A 27,555-nucleotide genomic window follows, 5' to 3' on the forward strand; every position below is an offset into this window, starting at 1 on the left:
GAGGAGTTGCGAATGGAACTCAACACTGTGCAATCATCAGCGAACATCCCCACTTCTGACATTATGATGGAGGGAAGGTCATTGATGAAGCAGCTGAAGGTGGTTGGGCCTAGGACACTGCCCTGAGGCAGCTTCTATGGGCAAGAAATTCGTATATTTACTGCCACATGTTAGCAGCAGCTTCTCGAGAAAATGGCGGCCGCCGCTCTTGCACCAATTGGAGGTGGTCCCCGCTGTGGCCGCCATATTCATGGGGCCCTTTGCGCTGCTGGTAACCGGCAGCGTCCTGTAACAAAAAATTGCGAGCTGGTGACTTAACGTCACCTACGTGAACTTCAACCCTAGTGCTCAATTCAGCGCTGGGTCCTAAGCACGCCAGGTTAACGTGGCCTAACGTGGCCTGCAATCAGACTGACAGACGCTGGCAGGGGTGAATTCTGCAGCTGTTAAAGGGACACACACATCAATCAGGTAAGTTTGAAGGGTTTGGACTTGGTTTTTTTGGACTTCAATGAAGTGGTAACTTGCTGCAATATAGGTGAAAAGTTTTTTAAGTGTTTTGGGAGTGCTGCTGGATGCTTGCAAGGGCTCGGATGGTAAGTGATCTCCTTTGAAAAGACAGAACATGCTGCGAATACTCAGCAGGTCGCGCTATATCCATGGAATTCACATCTCAGGTCGACATGCTGCCTGACCAACTGAGCATTTGCAGCATCTTATGCTGTAATTTCACATTTACAGCATCCGCTTGCAGTGGGAAGAGGAAGACCCAGAAGTGGAGGAAGCCGAAGAGGAGGAATTAGCCGGAAGGATGTATCCCAGAGAACCCGTTTGTGGCCGGGATATCCGGGATGGAATCATCCGCCTGCGGTCCCACTGGCTGGGCAGGCTACCTCTTCCTGTTGACCCACTGGCTGCATTTCTTGTGTGTGTGAAATGAGGAAGACACAAGGGTGGAGTTGTGGTGATGGGAGGGCAGGAAAACAAGAGGTGCAGGCCAGGAGGATAATGTATGAGGATTCCAGCATCTTTTATCCTTTCAGCCCTGCCGCTGGCCAAGGGCTCAGCCATGCCCCTGCCAAGAATGTCCTGCACCTTCTCCTCCAAGGGGGTGAGGTGAGGCTAGGAATGGGAGGTGTGCCTTGTGATTGGTGCAGATTGTTGGTAGGTGAGTGATTGGGGGTGGGGGTCGTGCATTGAGCAGTGTGTGAGGCTATTGGTGCAGTTGGTAGGAGACGGCTTTTGAAGATGCATTCACTGACCTTGACCACTGGTCTGAGGTCATGAAGCTTCTTTGGGCACTGGAGCCAGGTGGTGGGGGCGACACTGCTGGCAGTGACAGCCTTGGTGATGTGGTCCCATATCGTCCTTTCTGGAGGCCTTCCTGGCCCCTGTGGGTCGAGGCCTGTCTTGCAGTGTTGACCCCCTGCACAAAGCTGGAGTGCTGCATGTGAGACCCTGGGTGCCCCTTCCCTGGCTTGTTGGGCTATTTGTGTTAATGCTGAGGCAGTTTCCCATTTGTTCAGTTTAGGAAGGTAAATTCAGCTATAAGAACTGAATACTCACATTTGGAACTTCTTTAAAATATTGAATATTTGTAAAAAAAAAAGGCAGGAATTGCTGAAAATGTATTGAATCAGTGCAATTTATTTTGCCTTGCTTCAATGTGTATGGCCCCTTTAAATTTCAGAGGCCATCACTGCCCACAATGCATTGCAAGCATCACAGCCTCGCACACAGACGCTCGGGGAAGCAGCAACGTTAAACCAGCACAACCAATTAGTCCCGGATCCCTCGTGCAACACCATCAGGATGTGGCAGCGCCTAAGGTTAGCGCTGCGCCCCCTAACTCCATGCCCACCCACCCACCCCCTCCACCCACACCAATTTAGGTCGGTTAGCGCTGCGGCCATTTCGGGCAGCCGTTAACGTCAGTTGGCGGTGACACCGACTGCTTTGCTGGCAATCACCAATTTTTACTGATATAATTTCATGATATCCCACAGAGTGTGTTATAAATACATCTATCTATTATTATTATTTGTTTATATATAAAAGGATTGTGGTGTCTGTCTGTGTGTATGTCCGGACTTAACTCAAAAGTTATAGAGTGTACCTACACATATGTTATATCAAAAGAAAGCTTATGATTAGGGGAGTGTCATAGGCATATGTACTTTTTGGTCAGATAAAAATTGTTCAGACAGTATACAAAAAACATTCAAAAATCCGCTCATTAGCGGTTGGCCAATCATACGGGGGAAAATCCATTCATTAGCATTGAGTGACGTGAAGGTTGACCAATTCTATGGGGGGAGCGTGCTGCGTCATGGGGGGCATTTCATGGCATGTGTGGGCGGGGCCTAATCCTTCAAACTGCCGTTAGTGCGGGAGCGGGAGCTGAGCTGAGGTGAGTGGCGGCCATTAAAGACCGGCCAGGCCTGAAGCTAAATAAATGGTAATGGAGGTGAGGAAATTGTTGGTTCCTTAGTATTGATTCAGGAATTTCTCTCTCTCTCTCTCTCCTTCCCCCCCCCTCTCTCTCTCTCTCTCTCCTTCCCTCTCTCTCTCTCTCTCTCCTTCCCCCTCTCTCTCTCTCTCCTTCCCCCTCTCTCTCTTGCTGTGAGTGCGGGACCGGGGAAAACTGGGGCTTTCCAACGAGCCGTCCCCGACCGAAAGCGGACACGGGAGTCCGGAGTGAAAGGCGTTCGACTGCCGCCCGGCCAACCGGGTCCAAAGGCCCGCCTGGTTAAACATGGGGAACCCCGGGTTCGCTTCGCAGCGATGGGCACCCGGCCTCCCGGTGTCAGACTGACTCCGTTCTGGTACCCAGGTGAGTCGGGCCGGGCCTGAGGCACTAGGCCGCGCACGGGGGCTCGGGCTAGAGCGGGAGCTCAGTTGAGGTGAGTCGGGCCGGGGCCTGAGGCGCTAGGGAGGGAGAGGGGGAGGGAGGGAGAGAGAGGAAAGGAGGGAGAGACAGGGGGAGGGAGAGAGAGAGGGGTAGGGAGGGAGAGAGGGAGGGAGAGGAGAGGGGGAGAGGGAGAGGAGAGGGGGAGAGGGAGAGAGAGGGAGAGGGGAGGGAGGGAGAGAGAGGGAGGGAGAGGAGAGCGGGGAGGGAGGGGGAGAGGAGGAGAGAGAGAGGAGAGAGAGGGGCAGGGAGAGAGAGGGGGGGGGAGAGAGAGGGGAGAGAGAGAGGGAGAGGGAGAGAGAGAGGGTGAGGGAACTTCCCGCCGACCTCACAAAATTGCGGCCACCCTTCTTCACCCGCCGGGCTCTGAGTCCAGCCCCTTCCCCGGGGTGTCTTCCTCTCTTCTCTATCTCCTTCCCTCACTCTCTCCTTCCCTCTCTCTCTCTCTCTTGCCTTCCCTCTCTCTCTCTCTCCTTCCCTCTCTCTCTCTCCTTCCCTCTCTCTCTCTCTCTCCTTCCCCCTCTCTCTCTGTCTCTCTCTCCTTCCCTCTCTCTCTCTCTCCTTCCCTCTCTCTCTCTGTCTCTCTCTCCTTCCCTCTCTCTCTCTCTCTCCTTCCCCCTCTCTCTCTGTCTCTCTCTCCTTCCCTCTCTCTCTCTGTCTCTCTCTCCTTCCCTCTCTCTCTCTCTCCTTCCCCCTCTCTCTCTTTCCTTCCCCCTCTCTCTCCTTCCCCCTCTCTCATGGCAGAGGTTTCTTCATTTCCTGAGATTGTATCTTTTATTTCCCTATTCAACTCATACACTGAAACTTTGTGAATAATGTAATATCACTCCTGGGTGCTTGGGAAGAGTTCTTCAATCCCAACAGTTTCATAAACAGTTTTATAAACATTGCACAGTTTTCATTTCCCTCGGCACCGTTGGGCACTCCAGCTAGTATTTATATATATCCGACAGTGTGTGTGTAATTATATATAAATATCCAACATTGTGTATAATACATAAATATCACACAGTATGTATACATATATATATCTCACGGTGTGTATATATGTAAATATATATCCCACATTATACAATATATATGATATCAGTGATCTGAGCAATTCGCCTCCAGGTTAGTGGCCTCTCTGGGGTCAGAAACCCATTGTTCTGCTATACTAAGAGCAGGGCTGTCCTGTAAGTTTGTATCCAGTTTGACATGAGTAGAAACCCGGACAAATTTATTTCAGGTGGGAGGTTTGCACGGAGTACTGAGGGGGGTGACTTGTCCTGTAAGTGTGTACCGGGCCTGTACCCCAATCCCAGTCATTGGAGTTTGTGTTAAAATAAGTAAAGGTTTCAGTTGTGTGCTTGGATACTGTGCAACGTCTATAATCACAATTCCACAGGGGAGGTGTGGTGAGTCGATGCTCTATTACACAGACATACAATAAATGACCTGTGTCTTTCTGTTAACAGCACCTGCTCCACTGAATGTCATCAAAGGTTGTGTATCCAAGAAAATTTGCGAATCTGATAACCCAATTGATTGGGGGATCCCAATCGCTCCTAACTCCACCTGTTGTAAGGAAAAACTGTGCAACAAGGGCACAAGGCTTCCAGGTAACAATAACGGGCAGAGCAATCCAGTCAGTCCCATTCCCCCGCTCTATCCCCGGAGCACTGCACGTTTATTTCCCTCAAGTGTCTATCCAGTCTCCCGTTGAAAACATTGCGTGTCTCCGCTTCCACCACTTCCGTCGGCAGCGAGTTCCAGGTCATCACCACTCGCTCTATAAAAGTGTTTTTCTTCACATCCCTCCCAAATCTCTTGCCCAATACTTTAAATCTGTGTCCCCTAGTCCTTGTACCATCAAGTAGTTGGAAAAGCCTTTCCCTGTCTAGCCTATCCAAACCCGTCATAATCTTGTACACCTCTATCAAATCACCCCTCAACCTCCTTTGCTCTAATGAAAACAAATCCAGCTTCTCCAACCTGTCCTTGTAGCTAAGATCCCCCATCCCCAGATCCATTCTGGTAAATCTCCTCTGCACCCTCTCAAGGGCCTTCACATCCTTCCTAAAGTGTGGTGACCAGAACTGGACGCAATACTCCAGTTGTGACCTAACCAGCGCTTTATAAAGATTCAGCATAACTTCTTTACTTTTGTACTCAATACCTCGATTTATGAAGCCCAAGATCCAATATGCTTTGCTAACCACTATCTCAATATGTCCTGCCACCTTCAGGGACCTATGCACATCAACTCCCAGGTCCCTCTGTCCCTGGTCATCACCATTGGCTGCATAAAAGGTTTTTCCTCACATCCCCCCTGTATCTCTTGCCCAAAACCTTAAATCTGTGTCCTATAGTCCTTGTACTATCAACCAGTGGAACAGCCTTTCCCCGTCTAGCCTATCCAAACCCTTCATAATCTTATACACCGCTATCAAATCACCCCTCTGTGGCCTAAGCAGTTCTTGATAAAGGTTCAGCATAACTTCTTTAGTTTTGTACTCAATACCTCTATTTATGAAGCCCAAGATCCCATATGCTTTGTTAACCACTCTCTCAATATGTCCTGCCACCTTCAGGGATCTATGCACATTAACTCCCAGGTCCCTCTGCCCCCGCACACATTAAAACTGTGCCATTAAGTGTAAATTGCCTCTCCCTGTTCCTTCTGCCAAAATGCATCACCTCACACTTCTCTTTATTAAATTCCATCTGACACTTGTCTGCCCATTCTGCTAGTCTTTCTACATCCTGTTGCAGTAGATTGGTAACATCCTCACTGTTTGCCACACCCCCAAGTTTGTTGTCATCCGCAAATTTAGAATTTCTACTTTGTATTCCAAAATCCAGGTCATTTATATATATATTAAAAAAGCACAGATGTATTTAAGGGGAAGCTAGATAAGCACATGAGGGAGAAAGGAATAGAAGGATATGGTGATAGGATGAGATGAGGTAGGGTGGGAGGAGGCTCTTGTGGATCTGTTGGGCTGATTGGCCTGTTTCTGTGCTGTACTTTCAATGTAATATTCCGAGATTGTTAAATTAGGTCCGTTCAATGTGACTGGAACAGTGACTGATTGTTTCCCTTGTTTTGTTTGTTGCAGCCTTGGCTCTGAAGTGTTTCAGTTGTACGGGTCCACCTGGAAAATGTGAACAGAAGGAAGAAGTCTGCGAATCAGGATCGAAAGACATGTGTTTCTCAGCGACATACTGGTGTACATTTGGTGAATTTTCCTCTTTTCTTTGCCTCCGAATATAATTAATTTCTAGTGAGCTGGCATAGGAAGGACAGAGGCTTCCAGGAGAGGCGCTGAGGAACAAAATTCTAGGGGTAGAAATTCAACCTGGAAGGTAGCACAAAACGGGCGGTAACCCGTCATTCACCTGTTAGAGACACCCCGCCCGATACTCATTGAAGTCAATGGCATGGAATATCAAGCGGGCGTATCACAGGCGTCTGCTGGGACTCGGGCCAAGATGAACCCAGTCTGGCCCCTGGTCACTCTGGGTGGCTGGGTCCGTGTGGCCGGCTTGGTGTAAGGAGAAGCGAGGATCAGGTTGTCCAGGGCACTTGGATGTGAAGTGCGGGCGGGATTGGGGGACTGGGACATGGACAGGAGAGGAGGGAAGAACAGGAGAAACAATTTAAACATAACAGAAATGAGATGGATGGAGGGAGGGAGGCTGCGATAAATAAAGGAATGTCTGGATAAATAAAGGGATTGACAGTTAAATAAATGGATAACTAAATGCATAAAGTGTAGAATGAATATTAGAAGATGCAATATGTTCTCTCTGTTTTCAGATGGAAAGATTTCCAAAAGATATTTGAAAGGCTGTGGAAATTGCTCTGAATCCTTTTCCTACAACTTCGGTTCTATTATGGAGAACCAGGAATGCAGTTCCTGCAGTTCCTATTTATGTAATAATCAGACTTTTCCAGGTAAGCTGAGACGCACAGTAACCGATTGAGACGCTCAGGTGAATCTGGTTAATATCTCTATACGGTATATTCCTGTAACACTAAAATCCTCCTGGAACATCGCACTGATCTTCATTCTCTCTCTTCACAACGCATTGAGTCTCTGCAAAGTTAGGAATGATCCAAATTGTTTTTCCTATTGTGTTCACCAAAGGGAAATATTAATGCAGATGAATGGACCCCTCTCCCATTCCCGACATCATAAAGGACTCGGAGATGATCTTAGATGCTGAAAGCATAGTGCAATTTTGGTTTTCTACTGATAGGTCTCCTCCTGTCCCCTTGCTTTTCTTGCTGGGCTATCGTTTCATTTGGACTTGTAGCTATAAAACTACTGAAGTTCTATTTTTTATTTTGTATTAATTATTTTTATTAACATTAATATTAAGTTTTAATGGAGTGGGGATAATTGGATCACTCTTTCAAAGAGCCAGCAGAGGCGCGATGGACCGAATGGCCTCCTTCTGTGCCGTGTCATTCTATGAGATTCTACCTCGCAGCAACATCAGTGTCCCATTTCCCATTAACACATCAGCCCCTTTATGACATCTCTTGCTGAGAGTCAGCTTAGTGTCAATTAGTGAGAAGTCTGAGGCAGAGTTGCGTTCAGGAATGGGACAGGTGTCTTTCCCTAGGAGGGTTACGGTCTGGGAGAGAACAGATTCTCCCCACATCAGGACGGGATTTGTTCCAACCAAGATCCCTGAGCTGGATCCGAATCCATTGCTCTGCATAAATCGCAATGTGTTGATTGATCATCAAGCTGAGCTTCTCATGGATCGATCTCAATTTCTACCAATCCCAGTGTGATTAAAATAACCCAGCTTCAGTTAGGTGGAGAGAGTGGTGAAGCTGGGATTGTTCTCCTTCGAGCACAGAAGGTTAAGGGGAGATTTGATAGCGCTGTTCAAAATTCTGAGGGATAGAGGAGACAGGGTGACACTGCCTCCACTGGCTGGAGGATCAGTAAGCAGAGGACACAGACTAAGATAATTTGCAAACGAACCAGAGGGGAGATGAGGAGAATTGTTTTAACAGCGAGTAGTTGTGATCTGTAACGTAATGCCTGAAAGGGCGGTGGAAGCAGATTCAATAGTAACTTTCTAAACGGAATTGGATAAATCCTGAAAAGGAAAGAAAATCAGTCCCATGGGGAAAGAGCAGATGGAGTGGGATTAATTGGAGAGCTGTTTCAAAGAGCCAACACGGGCACAAGGGGCCGAATAGCCTCCTTCTGTGCTGTGTGATTCTATGTCACTATTTATTAATTGATTTGTTATTAATGAAATTTAAAAATTCAATGGATCTGGAGATTCTTCATCTCCAGGTCAATGCTTTTGGGATCCTTAATATTCTGTGTTCATCTTTCATCAGAAAATCCCCCTCCCAATGGCCTAGAGTGCTTTGGATGTTATTATGATTCACCTGAAACCTGTGCCAGCAAATGGAACATCGTGAAATGTGTCGGGATTCAGGATCGCTGCATCACTGCTTCCGGCACACTGTGTAAGAGGTTTTTAGTTCTTTTGGACCGGCTTAAATTGACGACAAGGTCACTGATTTATGACAAGTTGGAGAAGTTTATTAAAGATACAAATATATATATCTGAACAAAACTAGGCCGCAATTAACTCGTTCAGACAGGCTTTGCTTCCCATATATAGCTTTGGACGGCGAAGTGCGCTGACTCGACTTGGTGCCTAGTGATGATTCCCCATTCTTCCCGAGCTCCTTATTCCCCATTTCTCCTTTCTCCGCTGTGCCTGCCAGCACGCGGCTGCTTCTTTTGTTCAGTCTCCAGTGCCTGGCCCCCTTGTACACAATCCTGTTGAGCCCGGTGATTGGTTCCCAAGCTGCATGATCACCCTCCGATTGGTTCTCCTTGCTCCGGCACCGACCTCGTCCAATGGCGTCCTTCCAGGGGAATTTCAAAGGCAAGCTCGCCTCCTTTGTTCTAACCATGCTGTCTCCAGCACGGACTCCTTCAAAGCTCACAGTTCACAAGTTCATATTCGAGAGCCTGTCTATCCTCATACATGCATTCCTAAACAGTAATTCATCAGCCAGTTTCTACACATAAACTTTGATTAATTAATAAATTCCTACGCAAATTAATTAATTCCTAACCACACTCACAACAGATACTTTGTAAGTTTAACTGATAATATGTCAAGAACGACAAAGGAATTCTGCCCCCCTTGAATTCTACTTAATTAAATTGGGCGGAGATTAACCCTTCCCCATCTAACGTTAATAAAATGCCTAAAATTTAGCTTGCACCTGGGAGGGGAGGGGGAGGGGGAGGGGAGGGGGAGGGGAGGGGGGGAGGGGGAGGGGAGGGGAGGGGGAGGGGAGGGGGACGGAGGAAGGGGAGGGGGGAGGGGGATGGAGGAAGGGGAGGGGGGAGGGGGAGGGAGGAAGGGGAGGGGGAGGAAGGGGAGGGAGGAGGAAGGGGGAGGAAGGGGAGGGGGAGGAAGGGGGGAGGGGGGAGGAAGAGGAGGGAGGAAGGGGAGGGGAGGAAGGGGGGAGGGGGGGAGGAAGGGGGGGAGGGGGAGGAAGGGGGAGGAAGGGGGGGAGGAAGGGAGGGGGGGAGGGGAGGGGGAGGAAGGGAGGGGGGAAGCGGAGGGGGAGGGGGGGAGAGAGGGGGAGGGAGGGGAGGGAGAGGGGGGGAGGGGAGGGGGAGGGGTGGGGAGGTGGGGGAAGGAGAGGGGGAGAAAGGGAGGGGGTGAGCCAGCAGACCCTCTCCCCTCTGCCGCCCCATGCCGAGTGCAGCGCCCCGGTGAGCCCGAGCCCCGCCCTCCCGAGGCCGGGCTTGAGACGGCCGATTGCGGCTGGCCGGGCCCGGTTGCCTTGGTAACCCTCCTCCCCTCTCCGCCTCCCGATCTCTGGGACCGGGCCTGGGCCTGAGCGGCTTGAGACGGCCGATTGCGGCTGGCGAGCCCGCGAGCCGATTGCGCGTGCGCCGTGCAGCGCGAGCGCGAGCGTGAATGAAGCGCGAGGAGCTTGCAGTGAGCCCAGCCAGCCTTTACCAAGATGGCTGGCTGCTGGTTCGGAATCGGGCCCAGCGGGATGGCCGGTGCGTAGCTCGGGCGTGGCTGGGCAACAGACGCCCAGGCTTCGAGGCCTGCCTGCAAAAACAGTGAAAGGTAGGAAAATTATAGAGGTTAGAAAAAAGATTTGCAAATGAATTAACTTTTTTAAAAACAATTTGTGTTTTAAAAGCAACTTTTTTTGGGTGGAAATGTAGATTTGAAAAGAAACACGCAGAAAGCGGGAAAAAGAAATGAAAAGTTTGGAATCAAGATGGCGGCGACTCACCTCAGTTCAGAACGATAAGGCCCGCCCACACACGCACCGATTGGTCGACCATCAGGTCACCGAAGCGTAGGATTGGTCAATCGTCCCGTCACTCGACTCTAGGGGGGCCCGCCCGCACGCGCCAGGAACCTGCCCCCGCCACGCAGTGATTGGTCGACCGTCGGGTCGCTAGACCGTACGATTGGTCGACCTCGACATCACTCAATGCTAACGAGCAGATAATGAGCAGAATTTTGAAAGTTTTTTGGATACCGCGGGCACAATTTTTGTCTCACCGAAACGTAAATATGCTTACGACCGTTCTGGAATCGTAAGCTTTCTTTTGATGTAACACACGTGTAGGTGCGCTCTATAACTTTAGAGTGTATAGCCGGACAGACAGACAGACAGACAGACGGAATGACAGACAGAAGAACCGCCATATATATATAGATAGATAGATGTGTGTATGTATATATCACAGTGTGTATATGTACACAAAAGCAAGGCCAGCATTTTTATTTCCAATCTCTAATTGCCCTTGAGAAGGCGGTGGTGAGCCGCCTTCTTCAACCGCTGCAGTCCGTGTGGTGAAGGTACTCCCACAGTGCTGTTGTTAAATCCGTGAATCTTGAGGTATGGTGTTCTTCAATAAATAGACGGAGACGGCAGATGAACAATCAACAGGTGTTTACTGGATGAGGGTATTCTAAAAACTAACAGTACAGATCCCTACTCAGGGTTTATATACAGGTGTGGTCACTGCCGGTACTACAGTATACAGGAGATGTAAAAGTAGTTCTCCTCTTAAAGGTACATACACTACAATTCCTCCCCTTTTAGATTAACAGTACCATAACATTCACTTAACAGTTAACACTTTTAACATGCACATTAACTGAAATAGTCCATTTATAAATTCAGTCTTTAGGGCGGCTTCCTGATCCTTTCTGGATAGCGCCTTTCCTGAGTGTCTTGCTCTTGGTGCGGAGGCGATTCTGGCCCCCTGTCGTCGGTTAGTTCATCAGCTTCCTATGCTACTGTTTCTGGGGTAGATGCTACCGGTATGTCGGGTTCATCACCAGGTACGCGAGACATGGGGTTGACTCGTTCCTGTGACGCTAGGATCTGGTCGACATGGCGTCTCACAATGTTCTCCCCAACATCCACTGTGTACATTAGTGGACCCCGGCCGTGTGCATATCGTTCCTGGTTGCCATTTCTCTGTTCGGTAGTCGCGGGCTGTGGTAAACCACTGTCATACCTGTCTGTGTCTGTATGTGTATTCCACTAGGTACAGGTCTGGACATGCCTCGGCTGACTCCTCCCACTATTCCAGGTATATAAGTGACTACCTCCCAGTCCCTTAGTATTCTGGACGGGTCGACCACTCGAGACTAGACCTTCATTCTTTAGTTAATAAAAGCCTGATTGTTACTCGCTCAACTTCAGTCTTTTGAGTAATTGATGGCGCATCACGGGCCAAGACTGGTTGTCCTACATTGAAGCTCCTTGTCGGCTTCTCATTGATGTGCTGGAATTGCTTATTCTCAACATTTCTTCGTACATTTGGTCTAAGCAAATCCAGACGAGATCTCAACCTTCGGTTAAAGAACATCATGGCCGGGGTCTGGTTGGTAACTGCCTGTGTCGTATTTCTGTAGGCTAACAGGAAATTGTCCACCTTATGCTGCAGTGGAATGTCGTCATCGCACATGGCCCTTAATGCCTTTTTAAAGGTTTGTACGAACCTCTCAGCCAATCCATTTGTGGCTGGATGATACGGGGCGGATGTGTAATGCCTTAACCCATTCCTTCTCATAAATTTCCAAAACTCTTCGGACACAATCTGTGGTCAGAGCAAATCTGCTCTGGCAAGCCGTTCCTGGCAAATATGGTCCGTAGGACTGCAATCGTTTTCTCCGTAGTGGTGGAGGACATTTTGATCACCTCAGGCCATTTCGAGTGCGCATCCACTGCTATTAAAAACATTGAGTCCATGAATGGACCAGCAAAATCAATATGCACCCGTTGCCATGGAGAGGAGGGCCACTCCCATGGGTGTAGAGGGGCATGTGGTGGTGCATTTTGGACCTTCTGGCATCCTGAGCAGCTCTTTGTTAGGTCCTCGATTTGTTGATCGATCCCCGGCCACCACACATAAGCCCTAGCAAGGCTTTTCATTTTCATCCCTCCCAGATGGCCTTCGTGAAGCTCATTGAGCACTCTCTCCCTTAACTTGGGTGAAATTACCACTCGGGATTCACACATCAATGTCCCCTGGCATATTGACAGCTGGTATCTTCTGGATGAGAATGCTGGCAACAGTGAGTCGCCATGTGTTGGCCATCCCTTCACCGTCAAATCATATACCCGAGACAGTGTCGGATCATTTCGGGTCTCCTTCTCTATATCCGCGTTAGTTACTGGCAAGCGTTCAATTATAGTTGAATAAAATATTTCGACAGGGTCCACTGCTGGTACTTCCTCCACAGTAGGCAGTGGCAGGCGTGATAGCCCATCAGCGTTTCCATGCTGTTTCGTGGCCTTATACTCTATTTCATATTGGTTCGCCCCTAGAAAAAGGGACCATCTTTGTAGCTGTTGCGCAGTCATCACCGGAACGCCCTTCTTTGGATTAAAGATGGAGACAAGTGGTTGGTGGTCAGTCAGCAAGGTGAACTTCTGCCCATGCAGATAGTGGTTGAACTTTTTCACTCCCCACACTTGGCTGAGAGCCTCCCTGTCAATCTGGGCGTAGTTGCGCTCGGCTGAGGTTAGTGACCGAGACGCAAAGGCTACTGGCCTCTACAAACCGTCCGGGAATTTGTGCGACAGCACCGCTCCAATACCATAGGGTGATGCATCACATGCCAACCGAATTGGTAGTGCTGGGTTGAAATGAGCCAACACCTCTTTTGATGTGATCAATTCTTTGCACTTCTGGAAAGCTCATTCCACTTCCATGGTACCACTGTTTGCAGTAGGGTGTTCAGTGGGTGTAATACTGTAGACAAATTTGGTAAGAACTTATGGTAGTAGTTCACCAGCCCGAGGAACGACCTCAGTTGTGACACATTTTCCGCTGCTGGAGCCTTGACTACTGCCTCAATCTTTTCAGGGGACTTATGTAACTCCTCTTCATCAATAACGTGGCCACAATACGAGATCTGCTTCTGGAAAAACTCGCATTTGTGGCGATTAGCTCGGAGCCCATATTCCTTCAATCTAGTGAGCACCTGCTCCAGGTTGGCGAGGTGATCACTGTCATTTTCGCCCGTGACCAGGATGTCGTCCAAATAACACTGGGTCCCTGGAATCCCTTGCAGGACTTGATCCATTGCCCTTTGCCAAATAGCTGGAGCTGATGCTACCCCGAACACCAGCCGGTTGTATTGGTAGAGACCTTTGTGAGTGTTGATCGTGAGGTATTGTTTTGAGGCTTATTCTACCTCCATTTGCAGGTACGCCTGGGCCAGATCAATCTTAGTGAAGCATTTTCCTCAAGATAGCGAGGCGAAAATATCTTCAATCCGCGGAAGCGGATATTGTACTGTGTGAAGGATTGGGTTCACTGTCACCTTAAAGTCCCCACAGATGCGAACCTTCTTTGGTTCCCCAGGCGTATTACTCAATGACCTCTTCATTACAGGAACGATGGGTGTAGCCCACTCGCTCCAGTCCACTTTGGACAGTACTCCTGAACGTTCCAAACCTTCCAGCTCTGCTTCAACGGCTGGGCGGAAGGCCTTAAAAAACTTTGGGCTTGCATTTTCCTCTATTTTGATCAAATTATGTAGTTTCAGACAACCCAGCTCCTTGCTTCCGGAGTCTGTATCAATTTTCTGTTCGTCTGAACTACTCTCCGTCACCTTATGTATCTTTTTGTACTTCTCCTGTGGAGATTTCTTGCTGCTGGTTTTCTTTCCCAACCTGCAGACTCTTGCTATGTGTCCTGCTTTTCCACACTGTCTGCACACTTGGTCCTTGAACCAACAATCCTTCTGATCGTGTGTTGTTCTGCCGCAGCGATAACACTTCACTGCTCCATATGACATTTCATTGGTGCCATATTCTTGCGGTCTCCGTTGTATCTCTGCAGCGCCCCATGCGGCTGCTTCGTGTGATACTGCCATGCTGAAAGCCTTGTCCAGCGTAAGATCCTTTTCTGATAGAAGCCGTTTCTGGGTTCCTTCACTTTGAAGCCCACACACAAACTTATCCCTTAACGTATCTGCTAGTCCCATTCCAAACTGGCAGTGTTTCGATAGCTTGCGCAGTTCCATTAAATACTCAGCATTACTTTCGTCTTTATGCTGGTTCCTTTTGTGAAACTTAAATCTTTCTGCTATCAGCAGCGGTGTGGGGTTTAAGTGGTCCTGTAGGATTGCCACTATGCTTTCAAAATCCTTATCCACTGGCTTCTCTGGGGTTACTAGGTTTCGCAGTAAGCCATACATTTTTGCACCCATGGAATTCTACAATACCAGTGCTTTCCTGGCATCTGGCACTTCATTCGTCTTGCAGTACACTTCAATGCGTTCTACATATGTCGCCCAATCTTCGATTTCATTGTCGAACGCTGTGACACTGCCACTCTTCGGCATCCCTGGGTGTGGTTAGACTGGCTAAAATGGCATCTCCCGCGCTCTCCCTTCTTCTCCGCTGGCTCAAAATGGCGTCTCCTGCGCTTCCCTTTCTTCCCACGCTCGCCCTTCTTCTCCGCTGCGGCTTCAAAAATGGCGTCTCCCGCGCTCTCCCTTCTTCTCCGCTGTGGCTCAAATGTCGTCTCCCGGGCTTCCTTTCTTCCCCCGCGGATGCTGCTCAGCCCTTGAGCACTGGCTGCGCTCTGCGCATTTTCCTGCTCGCCCCTCTCATTGACGCCGCTCGGTTCTGAACCCCAGCTGTGCTTTACCCTCTCTCTCTTTTTGTTTTCCGTCAACGCCGCTCGGTCTTCAACCCCCGGCTGCGCCCTGTGCGCTTTACCCTCTCTCTTACCCCGTCGATGCTGCTCGGCCTTTTCTGTGCCGTCGGTCGGCTCCAGCTGCCACTGTCCGGGAAGGGTCTGCACCGTACCTGTTGCCAGCCTGTTGCGCTGGATCATCGTGACTGGAGAACCAAGCCCAGCTCTCAACAGCCTCCCCTGCGATGCTCAATCTCTGCTGGATGACTGGGTGGTTGCTCGTGGTCTACGCCCGTGCTTCTGGCCTCGACTTTCTTCCACTGTCCTCCAGGAGTGAATCCCTGGGAGGAAATGCAGAGTTGCAGGTAGGTTCGAATCTGCCTCGTTGCCACTGTTAAATCCGTGAATCTTGAGGTATGGTGTTCTTCAATAAATAGATGGAGACTGCAGATGAACAATCAACAGGTGTTTACTGGATGAGGGTATTCTAAAAACTAACAGTACAGATCCCTACTCAGGGTTTATATACAGGTGTGGTCACTGCTGGTACTACAGTATACAGGAGCTGTAAAAGTAGTTCTCCTCTTAAAGGTACATACACTACAGCTGTTAGGGAGGGAGTTCCAGGTTTTTGACCCAGCGATGATGAAGGAACGGCGATATACATCCAAGTCAGAATGGTGTGTAACTTGGAGGGGAACTTGCAGGTGGTGGTGTTCCCATGCGCCTGCTGCCCTTGTCCTTCTAGGTGGTAGAGGTCGCGGTTTTTGAGGTGCTGTCGAAGAAACCTTGGCGAGTTGCTGCAGTACACACTGCAGCCACGGTGCAGTGGTGGTGGAGGAGTGAATGTTTAATGTGGTAGATAAGGTGCCATTCAAGTGGGCTGCTTTGTCCTGGATGGTGTTAAGCTTCTTGAGTGCTGTTGGAGCTGCACTCATCCAGGTAGAGTATTCTATCACACTCCTTACTTGTGTCTTGTAGATGGTGGAAAGGCATTGGGGAGTCAGGAAGTGAGATACTCGCCACAGAATACCTTTACTCTGACTTGCTCTTGTTGTCACAGTATTTATGTGGTTGATCCAGTTAAGTTTCTGGTCAATGGTGACCCCCCAGGATGTCGATGTAGGGTATTCGGTGATGGTAATGCCGTTGAATGTCAAGGGGCGCTGGTTAGACCCTTGTTGGAGATGGTCATTGCCTGGCACTTGTGTGGCGGGAATGTTGCTTGCCATTTATCAGCCCAAGCCTGAATGTCGTCCAGCTCTTGCTGCATGCGGGCACGGATTGCTTCATTATCTGTGATTGGAACTGAACACTGTGCAGTCATCAGTGAACATCCCCACTTCTGACTTTGTGATGGAGGGAAGGTCATTGATGAAGCAGCTGACAGTGGTTGGGCCTAGGACACTGCCCTGAGGCAGCTTCTATGGATGATAAATCATATATTTACCGCCACCTGTTCGCACCAGCAATTCTCGAGAAAATGGCAGCTGCCGCTCTTGCGCCAGCTGGAGGTGGTCCCCACGGTGGCCGCCATATTCATGGGTCCCTTTGCGCTGCTGCAGCGCCCTGTAAAAAAAAATGGCATGCAAGCAGGCTGACAGACGCTGGCAGGAGCAATATCTGCAGCTGTTAAAGGGACACACACATCAATCGGGTGAGTTTGAAAGGTTTGGAACTTTTTTTTAAATTTATTGAAGTGGTGGCTTGCTGCAATATATGTGAAAAGTTTTTTGAGTGTTTTGGGAGTGCTGCTGGATGCTTGCAAGGGCTCGGTTGGTAAGTGAATGCCTTAGAAAAGACAGAACATGCTGCGAATACTCAGCAGGTCATGCAACATCCGTGGAGTTCACAACTTAGGTCAACATGCTGCCTGGCCAACTCAGTATTAGCAGCATCTTATGCTCTAATTTCACATTTATAACATCCGCTTGCAGAGGGAAAAGGAGGAAGCTGAAGAGGAGGAATTAGATGCAGGGATGCATTCTAGACAGCCCCTTTGTGGCCAGGATATCCGGGATGGAATCATCCACCTGCAGTCCCACTGCTTCGGCAGGCTACCTCTTCTTGTTGACCCACTGCATTTCTTGTGTGTGTGAAATGAGGAAGACACAAGGGTGGAGTTGTGCTGACGGGAGGTTCTGGTTAATAGTCAGAGACAGGACGGTGTGACTGCAATTCAGGCAGGTAAGCGGAACCCAGGTGCAGTGCTGAGGGAGCCTCAGCCTTTGCCCTTGTCCAACAGGTATGAGGTTCTTGCTGCCTGTGTGGATGAGGGAAAAGCCTGCAGGATGGATAAGCAAGCTGACCATGGCACCATGATGCAGGAGGCCATTCAAGTGGGTGGAGTGAAAGGGAATGTAGTTGCGGTAGGGGACAGTATAGTCAGGGGGCTAACCCTGTTCTCTGCAGCCGTGACCAAGCGTTCCGAAGATTGTGTTGCTTGCCTGGTGCCAGGGTTAAAGACATATCCTCGGGGCTGGAGGAGAATTGAAGTGGGAGGGGTAGGATCCAATTGTTGTGGTCCACATAGGAACCAACGACATAGGTAGAACTAGGAATGAGGTTCTGCTGAGGGAGTTTGAGGAGCTAGGTCCCAAATTAAAAAGCAGGACCTCAAAGTTAATATTCTCTGGATTGTTTCCTGAGCCACATGCACATTAGCATAGGGACAAACAGATTAGAGGTTTAAATGCGTGGCTCAAAGAGTGGTGCGGGAGGAAGGGGTTTCGGTTCATGGGGCAATACCAACAGTACTGGGAAAGATGGAGCTGTTCTGTTGGAACGGGCTTCACTTAAACCGGGCTGGGACCAGTGTCCTGGTGAACCGTATAACTATGACAGTAGATAGGGCTTTAAACTGATAACGGGGGCGGGGCGGGGCGGGGCGGGGGGATTCAGGAAAGAGTAAATTTAAAAGCAGCGAGAGCAATGTCAAGGCTCTGGAGCAGAGTAGAGTTTTGCATCAAAATAAACAGCGTGGGTCAGGGAGGGACAAAGAGTAATAAGACAGAGAGTAACAAAGATAATAAACATAGAAGATAGGAGCAGGAGTAGGCCATTTGGCCCCTCGAGCCTGCTCTGCCATTCAATGAGATCATGGCTGATAATTCAAATTCAGTACCCTGTCCCTGCCTTCTCTCCATGTCCCTTGATCCCTTTAGCCTTAAGAAATACATCTAACTCCTTCTTGAATATATTTAATGAATTGGCCTCTACTGCCTTCTGTGGTAGAGAATTCCACAGGTTCACCACTCTCTGGGTGAAGAAATTCCTCCTCATCTCTGTCCTTATCCTTAGAATGTGACCCCTGGTTCTGGACTCCACGACCATCGGGAACATCCTTCCTGCGTCTAGTCTGTCTAGTCCTGTTAGAATTTTATAAGTTTCAATGAGATCCCCTCTCATTCTTCTAAACTACAGCAAGTATAAGCCCAATCGACCCAATCTCTCCTGATAAGTCATTCCTACCATCCCAGGTATCAGCCTGGTGAATCGTCGCTGCACTCCCTTCATGGCAAGAACATCCTTCCTCAGGTAAGGCGATCAAAACTGCACACAATACTCAAGATGTGGTCTAAACAAGGCCCTGTACAACTGCAGCAAGACATCCTTGTTCCTGTACTCAAACCCTCTCGCTACGAAGGCCAACATACCATTTGCCTTCTTAACCGCCTGCTGCACCTGCATGCATACGTTCAGCGACTGGTGCACAAGGACACCCAGGTCTCGTTGCACTTCCCCTTCTCCCAATCTATCGCCATTCAGATAATAATCTGCCTTCCTGTTTTTGACACCAAAGTGGATAACCTCGCATTTATCCACGTTATATTGCATTGGCCATGATTCTGCCCAATCAGCCAACCTGTCCAAATCATACTGGAGTTTCTCGGCATCCTCCTCACAGCACACACGCCCACCCAGCTTTGTGTCGTCTGCAAACTTGGAGATATTACATTTAGTTCCCTCGTCTAGATCATTAATATATATTGTGAATTGTTGGGGTCCTAGGACCGATCCCTGTGGTACCCCACTAGTCACTGCCTGCCACTCGGAAAAAGACCCGTTTATTCCAACTCTTATTCCAACTGTCTGCCAACCAGTTCTCTATCCAAGTCGATACCTTGCCCCCAATCCCATGTGCCTTAACTTTACACGCTAATCTCTTATGCGGGACCTTATCGAAAGCCTTCTGAAAGTCCAAATACACCACATCCACTGGTTCTCCCTTATCTATTTTACAAATTACATCCTCAAAAAATTCCAGCAGATTAGTCAAGCTCGATTTACCTTTTGTAAATCCATGTTGACTTTGTCCGATCCTGTCACTGTATTCCAAGTGCTTTGCTGTTACATCTTTTATAATGGACTCTGGCATTTTCCCCACTACCGATGTCAGGCTATAATTCACCGTTTTCTCTCTACCACCTTTTTTGAATAGTGGGGTAACATTAGCTACCCTCCAATCCATGGGTACTGTTCCAGAGTCTATCGAATTTTGGAAGATGACCAGCAATGCATCTACTATTTCTAGGGCCACTTCCTTAAGTACCCTAGGATGTAGATTATCAGGCCCTGGGGATTTATCGGCCTTCAATCCCATCAATTTCCTTAACACCATTTCCCTACAAATACTAATTTCTTTCAGTTCCTCCCTCTCATTGGACCCTATGTTCCCTGACATCTCTGGGAGGTTATTTGTGTCCTCCTTTGTGAAGACAGAACCAAAGTATGTATTTAATTGGTCTGCCATTTCTTTGTTCCCCATTATAAATTCCCCTGATTCTGACTGCAAGGGACCTACACTTTACTTCACCAATCTTTTTCTCTTCACATATCTATAAAAGCTTTTACAGTCAGTTTTTATGTTCCCTGCAAGCTTACTCTCATACACTATTTTCCCCCTCTTAATTAATCCCTTTGCTGACTCATAAACTGCTCCCAATCCTCAGGTTTACTGCTTTTTCTGGCCAATTTATATGGATCTTATGCTATCCCTAATTGCCCTTGTTAGCCACGGTTGAATCACCTTTTTTGTTTTATTTTTATGCAAAACTGGGATGAACAAATTCTATAGTTCATCCATGCGATCTTTGAATGTTTGCCATTGCCTATCCACCATCAACCCTTTGAGTGACATTCCCCAATCAATCCTACCCAACTCACACCTCATACCATCGTAGTTTCCTTTATTTAAATTCAGGACCCTAGTCTCTGAATCAACGACTTCACTCTCCATCTAAATGAAGAATTCTATCATATTAGGTCCTTGCACAACAAGATTGCTAATTAATTCTTTCTCATTACATAATACCCAGTCTAAGATGGCCTGATCTCTACTTGGTTCCTCGACATATTGGTCCAGGAAACCATCCCGTATACACTCCAGGAATTCCCCCTCCACAGTATTGTTACTAATTTGGTTAGCCCAATCTATATGTAGATTAAAGTCACCCATGATAACTGCTGTGCCCTTATTGCACACTTCTCTAATTTCCCATTTAATGCCATCCCCAACCTCCGCATTACTGTTTGGAGGTCTATATACCACTCCCACTAACGTTTTCTGCCCCGTGGTATTTCTCAGTTCTACCCATACAGATTCCACATCATCAGAGCTAATATCCTTCCTTACAATTGTGTTAATCCCCTCTTTACCCAGCAATGCTACTCCACCTCCTTTTCCTTTTTGCCTATCTTTCCTGAATATTGAATACCCCTGGATGTTGAGTTCCCAGCCTTGGTCACCCTGGAGCCATGTTTCCGTAATCCCAATCATATCATATTCATTTACCTCTATTTGCACAGCTAATTCATCCACCTTATTATGAATGCTCCTCGCATTAAGACACAAAAACCTTCAGGCTTGTTTTTTTAATGCTCTTAAACCTTACAGAATTATTATGTACTGTGGCCATGTTTGATTTAAACCCTTGATTTCTCTGACTGCCATCTTTGTTTTTCTCCTTCCTGTCTTTTGCTTCTATCCTTGTTTCCCTTTCCTCTGTCTCCCTGCTCAGGTTCCCAACCCCCTGCCATTTTTGTTTAAACCCAGAGCACTAGCAAACACTCCCCCTAGGACATCGGTCCTGGTCCTGCCCAGGTGAAAACTGTCCGGTTTGAACTGGACCCACCTCCCCCAGAACCGGTTCCAATGTTCCAGGAATTTGACTCCCTCCCCCTTACACCATTCCTCTAGCCATGTATTCATCTGAAATAACCTTCTATTTCTACTCTGACTAGCACATGGCACTGGTAGCAATCCTGAGATTACTACCTTTCAGATCCTATTTTTTAATTTACCTCCTAACTCCCTATATTCAGCTTCTAGGACCTCATCCCATTTTTTACCTATATTGTTGGTACCTATATGCACCACGACAACTGGCTGTTCACCCTCCCCTTCCAAAATGTTCTGCAGCCGCTCCGAGACATCCTTGACCCTTGCACCAGGGAGGCAACACACCATCCTGGAGTCTCATTTGCAGCCACAGAAATGCCTATCTATTCCCCTTACAATGTAATCCCCTATTACTATAGCTCTACCCCTCTTTTTCCTCCCGTCCTATGCAGCAGAACCACCCCTGGTGCCAGGAAGTTGGCTGCTGCTGCCTTCCCCTGATAAGCCATCCCCCTCAACAATATCCGGTATATCTGTTTGAGAGGGGGATGACCACAGGGGACTCCTGCACTACCTGCCTGCGCCTACTACTCTGCCTGCTGGTCACCCATTCCCTTTCTGCCTGGGCAACCTTTACCTGTGGTGTGACCAATTGATTAAACGTGCTATCCATGATGTCCTCAGCATCGCAAATGCTCCAGTATGTATCCATTCGCAGCTCCAGCACCACAATGCGGTCTGCCAGTAGCTGCAGCTGGATACACTTCCTGCACACATGGTCATCAGGGACACAGGAAGTGTCCCTGATTTCCCACATAGCGCAGGAGGAGCATACCATGGGGTCGAGCTCTCCTGCCATGACTTAACCTTCAATTAATTTAAATTAAATCAATTAAATAGTATACTCAAGGGCCCTTGTTTACCAACAGTCCCCGCTACACCTCAGAGAGCTTAGAAACTATAAACCACAGAAGAAAGAGAGATATACTCACCAACCAATCAATTACCTGCTTTCTGGTGACATCACACTTCGATTACTGTTTACTTCTCTCGCTCCCGCTCTGAGAGTGGTAAACCTACCTGCTGCTGCTGCCTCGGTTTAAGTTAGCTCCGCCGCCGCCGCCGCTTTACCCATGTCCGCCACCGCTGTGGGGCCTACCTGCTGCTGCCGCCTCGGTTTAAGTTAGCTCCGCATAAAAACAGAACATGCTGGAAATACTCAACAGGTCAGAGAGAAAAACAGAGTTAACATTTCAGGTCGATGACCCTTCGTCAGAACTGGAAAAAGCTGGAGATGGAACAGGTTTTTAAGCAAGTGCGGGGGCAGGTTTTTAAGCAAGTGCGGGGGCAGGGAAAGGGGGAGGGGAGGAAAGAACAAAGGGAGAGTCTGTGATAGGGTGGAAGGCAGGAGAGATGGTGCAAGGTAAAAGGAAATGGTAATGGGACAAGTTAAGAAATAAAGGATGGCTCTAGATGAAGTGTAAATTGCACTGGCTGAATGAAAGACAGCTGCCATGTGAGAGAGGAAAAAACAAATTGGAAAAAAAAGATAGGGGTCTGAAAAGTTATGATCTGAAATTGTTGAACTCAGTGTTGAGTCCGGAAGGCTGTAAAGTGCCTAATCGAAAGAGGAGGTGCTGTTCCTCGAGCTTACGTTGAGCTTCATTGGAACAGTGTAATAGGCCGAGGATGGTGAGGTCTGAGTGGGAGTGGAGCGGAGAATTAAAGTGACAGGCGACCGGAAGCTCGGGGTCACCCGTACAGACTGAAAGGAGGTGTTTCGCAAAGTGGTCACCCAATCTACGTTTGGTTTCCCCAATGTAGAGGAGACTGCATCGTGAGCAGCGACTACAGTTACTAAATTGCAAGAAGGACAAGTAAATCGCTGTTTCACCTGGGAGGAGTGTTTGGGGCCCTGGGCACTCCTCCCAGGTGAAACAACGATTTACATATAATGCTGCCAAAAAGAATAGTAAGTCTGAGGATTGGGAGGATTTTAGAATTCAGCAAAGGAGGACCAAGAAAATGATAAAGAAAGGGAAAATAGAATATGAGAGTAAACTAGCGAGAGACATAAAAACAGACTGTAAAAGCTTTTATAGGTATGTAAAAAGGCAAAGATTAGCAAAAGTACATGTGGGTCCCTTTTAGGCTGAGACAGGAGAAATTATAATGGCAGTGAAATTAAACAAATATTTTGTGTCTGTCTTCATGGAAGAAGACGCAAAAAACTTCCCGGAAATAGTGGACAACCAAGAGATTGAGGAACTGAAAGATGTTCGTATTAGTAAAAAACTAGTACTGGAGAAATTAATGGGACTAAAAACTGATAAATCCCCTGGACCTGATAACCTACATCCTAGGGTTTTGAAAGTGTTGGCTATAGAGATAGTGGATGCATTGGTTGTCATTTTCCAAAATGCCATAGATTAAAGAACATATTGAAAAGTAGCAAATGTAACCCCACTATTTAAGAAAGGAGGGAGAGAGAAAATGGGGAACTACAGGCCAATTAGCCTGATATCATAGAAATATAGAAACATAGAAGATAGGAGCAGGAGAAGGCCATTCGGCCCCTCGAGCCTGCTCCGCCATTCAATGCGATCATGGCTGATCATCCAAATTCAGTTCCTGGTCCCTGCTTTCTCCCCATACCCCTTGAGCCCTTTAGCCTTAAGAAATATATCCAACACCTTCTTGAATATATTTAATGAATTGGCCTCTACTGCCTTCTGTGGTAGAGATTTCAACAAGTTCACCACTCTCCGGGTGAAGAAATTCTTCCTCATTTCTGTCCTAAATGGCCTACCCCATATCCTTAGACTGTGACCCCTGGTTCTGGACTCCCCAATCATCGGGAACATCCTTCCTGCATCTAGTCTGTCCAGTCCTGTCAGAATTTTATGTTTCAATGAGATCACCTCTCATTCTTCTAAACTCCAGCGAGTACAAGCCCAATCGCCCCAATCTCTCCTCATACGTCATTCCTGCCATCCCAGGTATCAGCCTGGTGAATCTTCGCTGAACTCCTTCCATGGCAAGAACATCCTTCCTCAGATAAGGCGACCAAAACTGCACACAATACTCAAGATGTGGTCTCACCAAGGCCCTGTAAAACTGGAGCAAGACATCCTTGTTCCTGTACTCAAACCCTCTCGCTACGAAAGCCAACATACCATTTGCCTTCTTAACCGCCTGCTGCACTTGCATGCTTACCTTCAGCGACTGGTGCACAATTCAATTCAATTCAATTTTATTTGTCATATATGCAGCAGACGTGTGTACTGCACAATGAAATGTTGATTTTTACGAGTCCTCCCAACATTGGAATAAATATGGCATAACAATGATAAAAATACTAATAGAAATACTAATAGAAAGACAGTAATAATAAATAAAACAACAGTAATAAATAATAATAAATTAATCATTCATGAGTCTTATGGCCTGGGGGTAGAAGCTGTTTCAAAACCTGTTCGTACGAGACCGTATGCTTCGGTATCTCTTACCGGACGGGGGCAGGGTGAAGAGGTTGTGGCTGGGGTGACTCGCGTCTTTAATGATTCTCAGGGCCTTCCCCGGCACCTCTTGGGGTAGATATCCTACACAGCAGGTAGTTTAATTCCTATAGTGTGTTGTGCAGGAGACCCAGGTCTCGTTGCACTTCCCCTTCTCCCAATCTATTGCCATTCAGATAATAATCTGCCTTCCTGTTTTTGCCACCAACGTGGATAACATCACATTTATCCACGTTATATTGCATCTGCCATGCTTCTGCCCAATCACCCAACCTGTCCAAATCTTCCTGGAGTTTCTCGGCATCCTCTTCACAGCACACACGCCCACCCAGCTTTGTGTTGTCTGCAAATTTGGAGATATTACATCTAGTTCCCTTGTCTAGATCATTAATATATATTGTGAATAGCTGGGGACCAAGGACTGATCCCTACGGTACCCCACTAGTCACTGCCTGCCACTCAGAAAAAGACCCGTTTATTCCAACTCTTTGTTTTCTGTCTGCCAACCAGTTCTCTATCCAAGTCAATACCTTGCCCCCAATCCCATGTGCCTTAACTTTACGCGCTAATCTCTTATGCGGGACCTTATCGAAAGCCTTCTGAAAGTCCAAATACACCACATCCACTGGTTCTCCCTTATCTATTTTACCAGTTACATCCTCAAAAAATTCCAGTAGATTAGTCAAGCACGATTTACCTTTTGTAAATCCATGTTGACTTTGTCCGATCCTGTTACTGTTTTACAAGTGCTCTGCTATTACATCTTTTATAATGGACGCTAGCATTTTCCCCACTACCGATGTTAGGCTTACCGGTCTGTAATTCCCTGTTTTCTCTCTACCACCTTTTTTGAATAGTGGGGTAACATTAGCTACCCTCCAATCCATGGGCACTGTTCCAGATTCCATCGAAAGTTGGAAGATGATCAGCAATGCAACTACTATTTCTAGGGCCACTTCCTTAAGTACCCTAGGATGTAGATTATCAGGCCCTGGGGATTTATCAGCCTTCAATCCCATCAATTTCCCGAACACCATTTCCCTACAAATACTGATTTCTTTCAGTTCCTCCCTTTCATCAGACCCTATGTTCCCCGGCATCTCTGGGAGGTTATTTGTGTCCTCCTTTGTGAAGACAGAACCAAAATATGTATTTAATTGGTCTGCCATTTCTTTGTTCCCCATTATAAGTTCCCCTGATTCTGACTGCAAGGGACCTACGCTTGACTTCACCAATCTTTTTCTCTTCACATATCTATAAAAGCTTTTACAGTCAGTTTTTATGTTCCCTGAAAGCTTACTCTCATATTCTATTTTCCCCTTCTTAATTAATCCCTTTGTCCTCCTTTGTTGAATCCTAAACTGCTCCCAATCCTCAGGTTTACTGCTTTTTCTGGCCAATTTTTATGTCCTCTCCTTGGATCTTATGCTATCCCTAATTGCCCTTGTTAGCCACAGTTGAGTCACCTTTTTTGTTTTATTTTTATGCCAAACTGGGATGAACAAATTCTGCAGTTCATCCATGCTATCAGTGAATGTTTGCCATTGCCTATCCACCGTCAACCCTTTGAGTGACATTCCCCAATCAATCCTACCCAACTCGCGCCTCAGACCACCGTAGTTTCCTTTTTTTAAATTCAGGACCCTAGTCTCTGAGTCAATTACTTCATTCTCCATCTTAATGAAGAATTCTATCATTTTATGATCGCTCTGACCCAAGGGGCGTCGTACAACAAGATTGCTAATTACTCCTTTCTCATTACATAATACCCAGTCTTAGATGGCCTGATCTCTGGTTGGTTCCTCAACATATTGGTCCAGGAAACCATCCCGTATACACTCCAGGAATTCCTACTCCACAGTACTGTTACTAATTTGGTTAGCCCAATCTATATGTAGATTAAAGTCACCCATGATAACTGCTGTGCCCTTATTGCACACTTCTCTAATTTCCCTTTTAATGCCATCCCCAACTGCTGCATTACTGTTTGGAGGTCTATATACCACTCCCATTAACATTTTCTGCCCCTTGGTATTTCTCAGTTCTACCCATACAGATTCCACATCATCAGAGCTAATATCCTTCCTTACAATTGTGTTAATCCCTTCTTTAACCAGCAATGCTACCCCACCTCCCTTTCCTTTTTGCCTATATTTCCTGAATATTGAATACCCCTGGATGTTGAGTTCCCAGTCTTGGCCACCCTGGAGCCATGTTTCCGTAATCCCAATGAAATCATATTCGTTTACCTCTATTTGCGCAGCTAATTCATCCACCTTATTACGAATGCTCCTTGCATTAAGACACAAAGCCTTCAGGCTTGTGTTTTTAACGTGCTTAGACCTATTAGAATTATTATGTACTGTGGCCATGTTTGATTTAAACCGTTGATTTCCCTGATTGCCACTTTTGTTTTTCTCCTTCCTATCTTTTGCTTTTATCCTTGTTTCCCTTTCCTCTGTCCCCCTGCTCAGGTTCCCAACCCCCTGCCATTTCTATTTAAACCCTCCCCCAGAGCACTAGCAAACACTCCCCCTAGGACATCGGTCCCAGCCCTGCCCAGGTGCAAACCGTCCGGTTTGAACTGGTCCCACCTCCCCCAGGACCAGTTCCAATGTCCCAGGAATTTGAATCCCTCCCCCTCGCACCATTCCTCTAGCCACATATTCATCTGAAATATCCTTCTATTTCTACTCTGACTAGCACGTGGCACTGGTAGCAATCCTGAGATTACTACCTTTGAGGTCCTATTTTTTAATTTACCTCCTAACTCCCTATATTCAGCTTTTAGGACCTCATCCCGTTTTTTACCTATATCGTTGGTGCCTA

At 47.5% G+C, this 27,555-nt stretch overlaps 1 protein-coding gene across 4 annotated transcripts in view; it reads left to right on the forward strand.

The window, feature by feature from the left end:
- Positions 1 to 27,555, forward strand: part of LOC147098152 (urokinase plasminogen activator surface receptor-like) — a 69,128-nt gene that overhangs the window by 29,120 nt on the left and 12,453 nt on the right. For 3 of the 4 annotated variants that reach the window (XM_085971345.1, XM_085971344.1, XM_085971346.1), the window contains exons 5-8: positions 4,366 to 4,509; positions 6,010 to 6,129; positions 6,711 to 6,848; positions 8,262 to 8,393. In XM_085971345.1, coding sequence (XP_085827471.1) covers positions 4,366 to 4,509; positions 6,010 to 6,129; positions 6,711 to 6,848; positions 8,262 to 8,393 — 534 coding nt within the window. The remainder of the gene's footprint in view (positions 1 to 4,365; positions 4,510 to 6,009; positions 6,130 to 6,710; positions 6,849 to 8,261; positions 8,394 to 27,555) is intronic. The other variant, XM_085971347.1, reaches the window with a different exon arrangement.

The sequence above is a fragment of the Somniosus microcephalus genome, chromosome 30 (genome assembly GCF_052327205.1).
Source record: "Somniosus microcephalus isolate GS21.2 chromosome 30, FLI_Smic_1.0, whole genome shotgun sequence".
Taxonomy (NCBI): domain Eukaryota; kingdom Metazoa; phylum Chordata; class Chondrichthyes; order Squaliformes; family Somniosidae; genus Somniosus; species Somniosus microcephalus.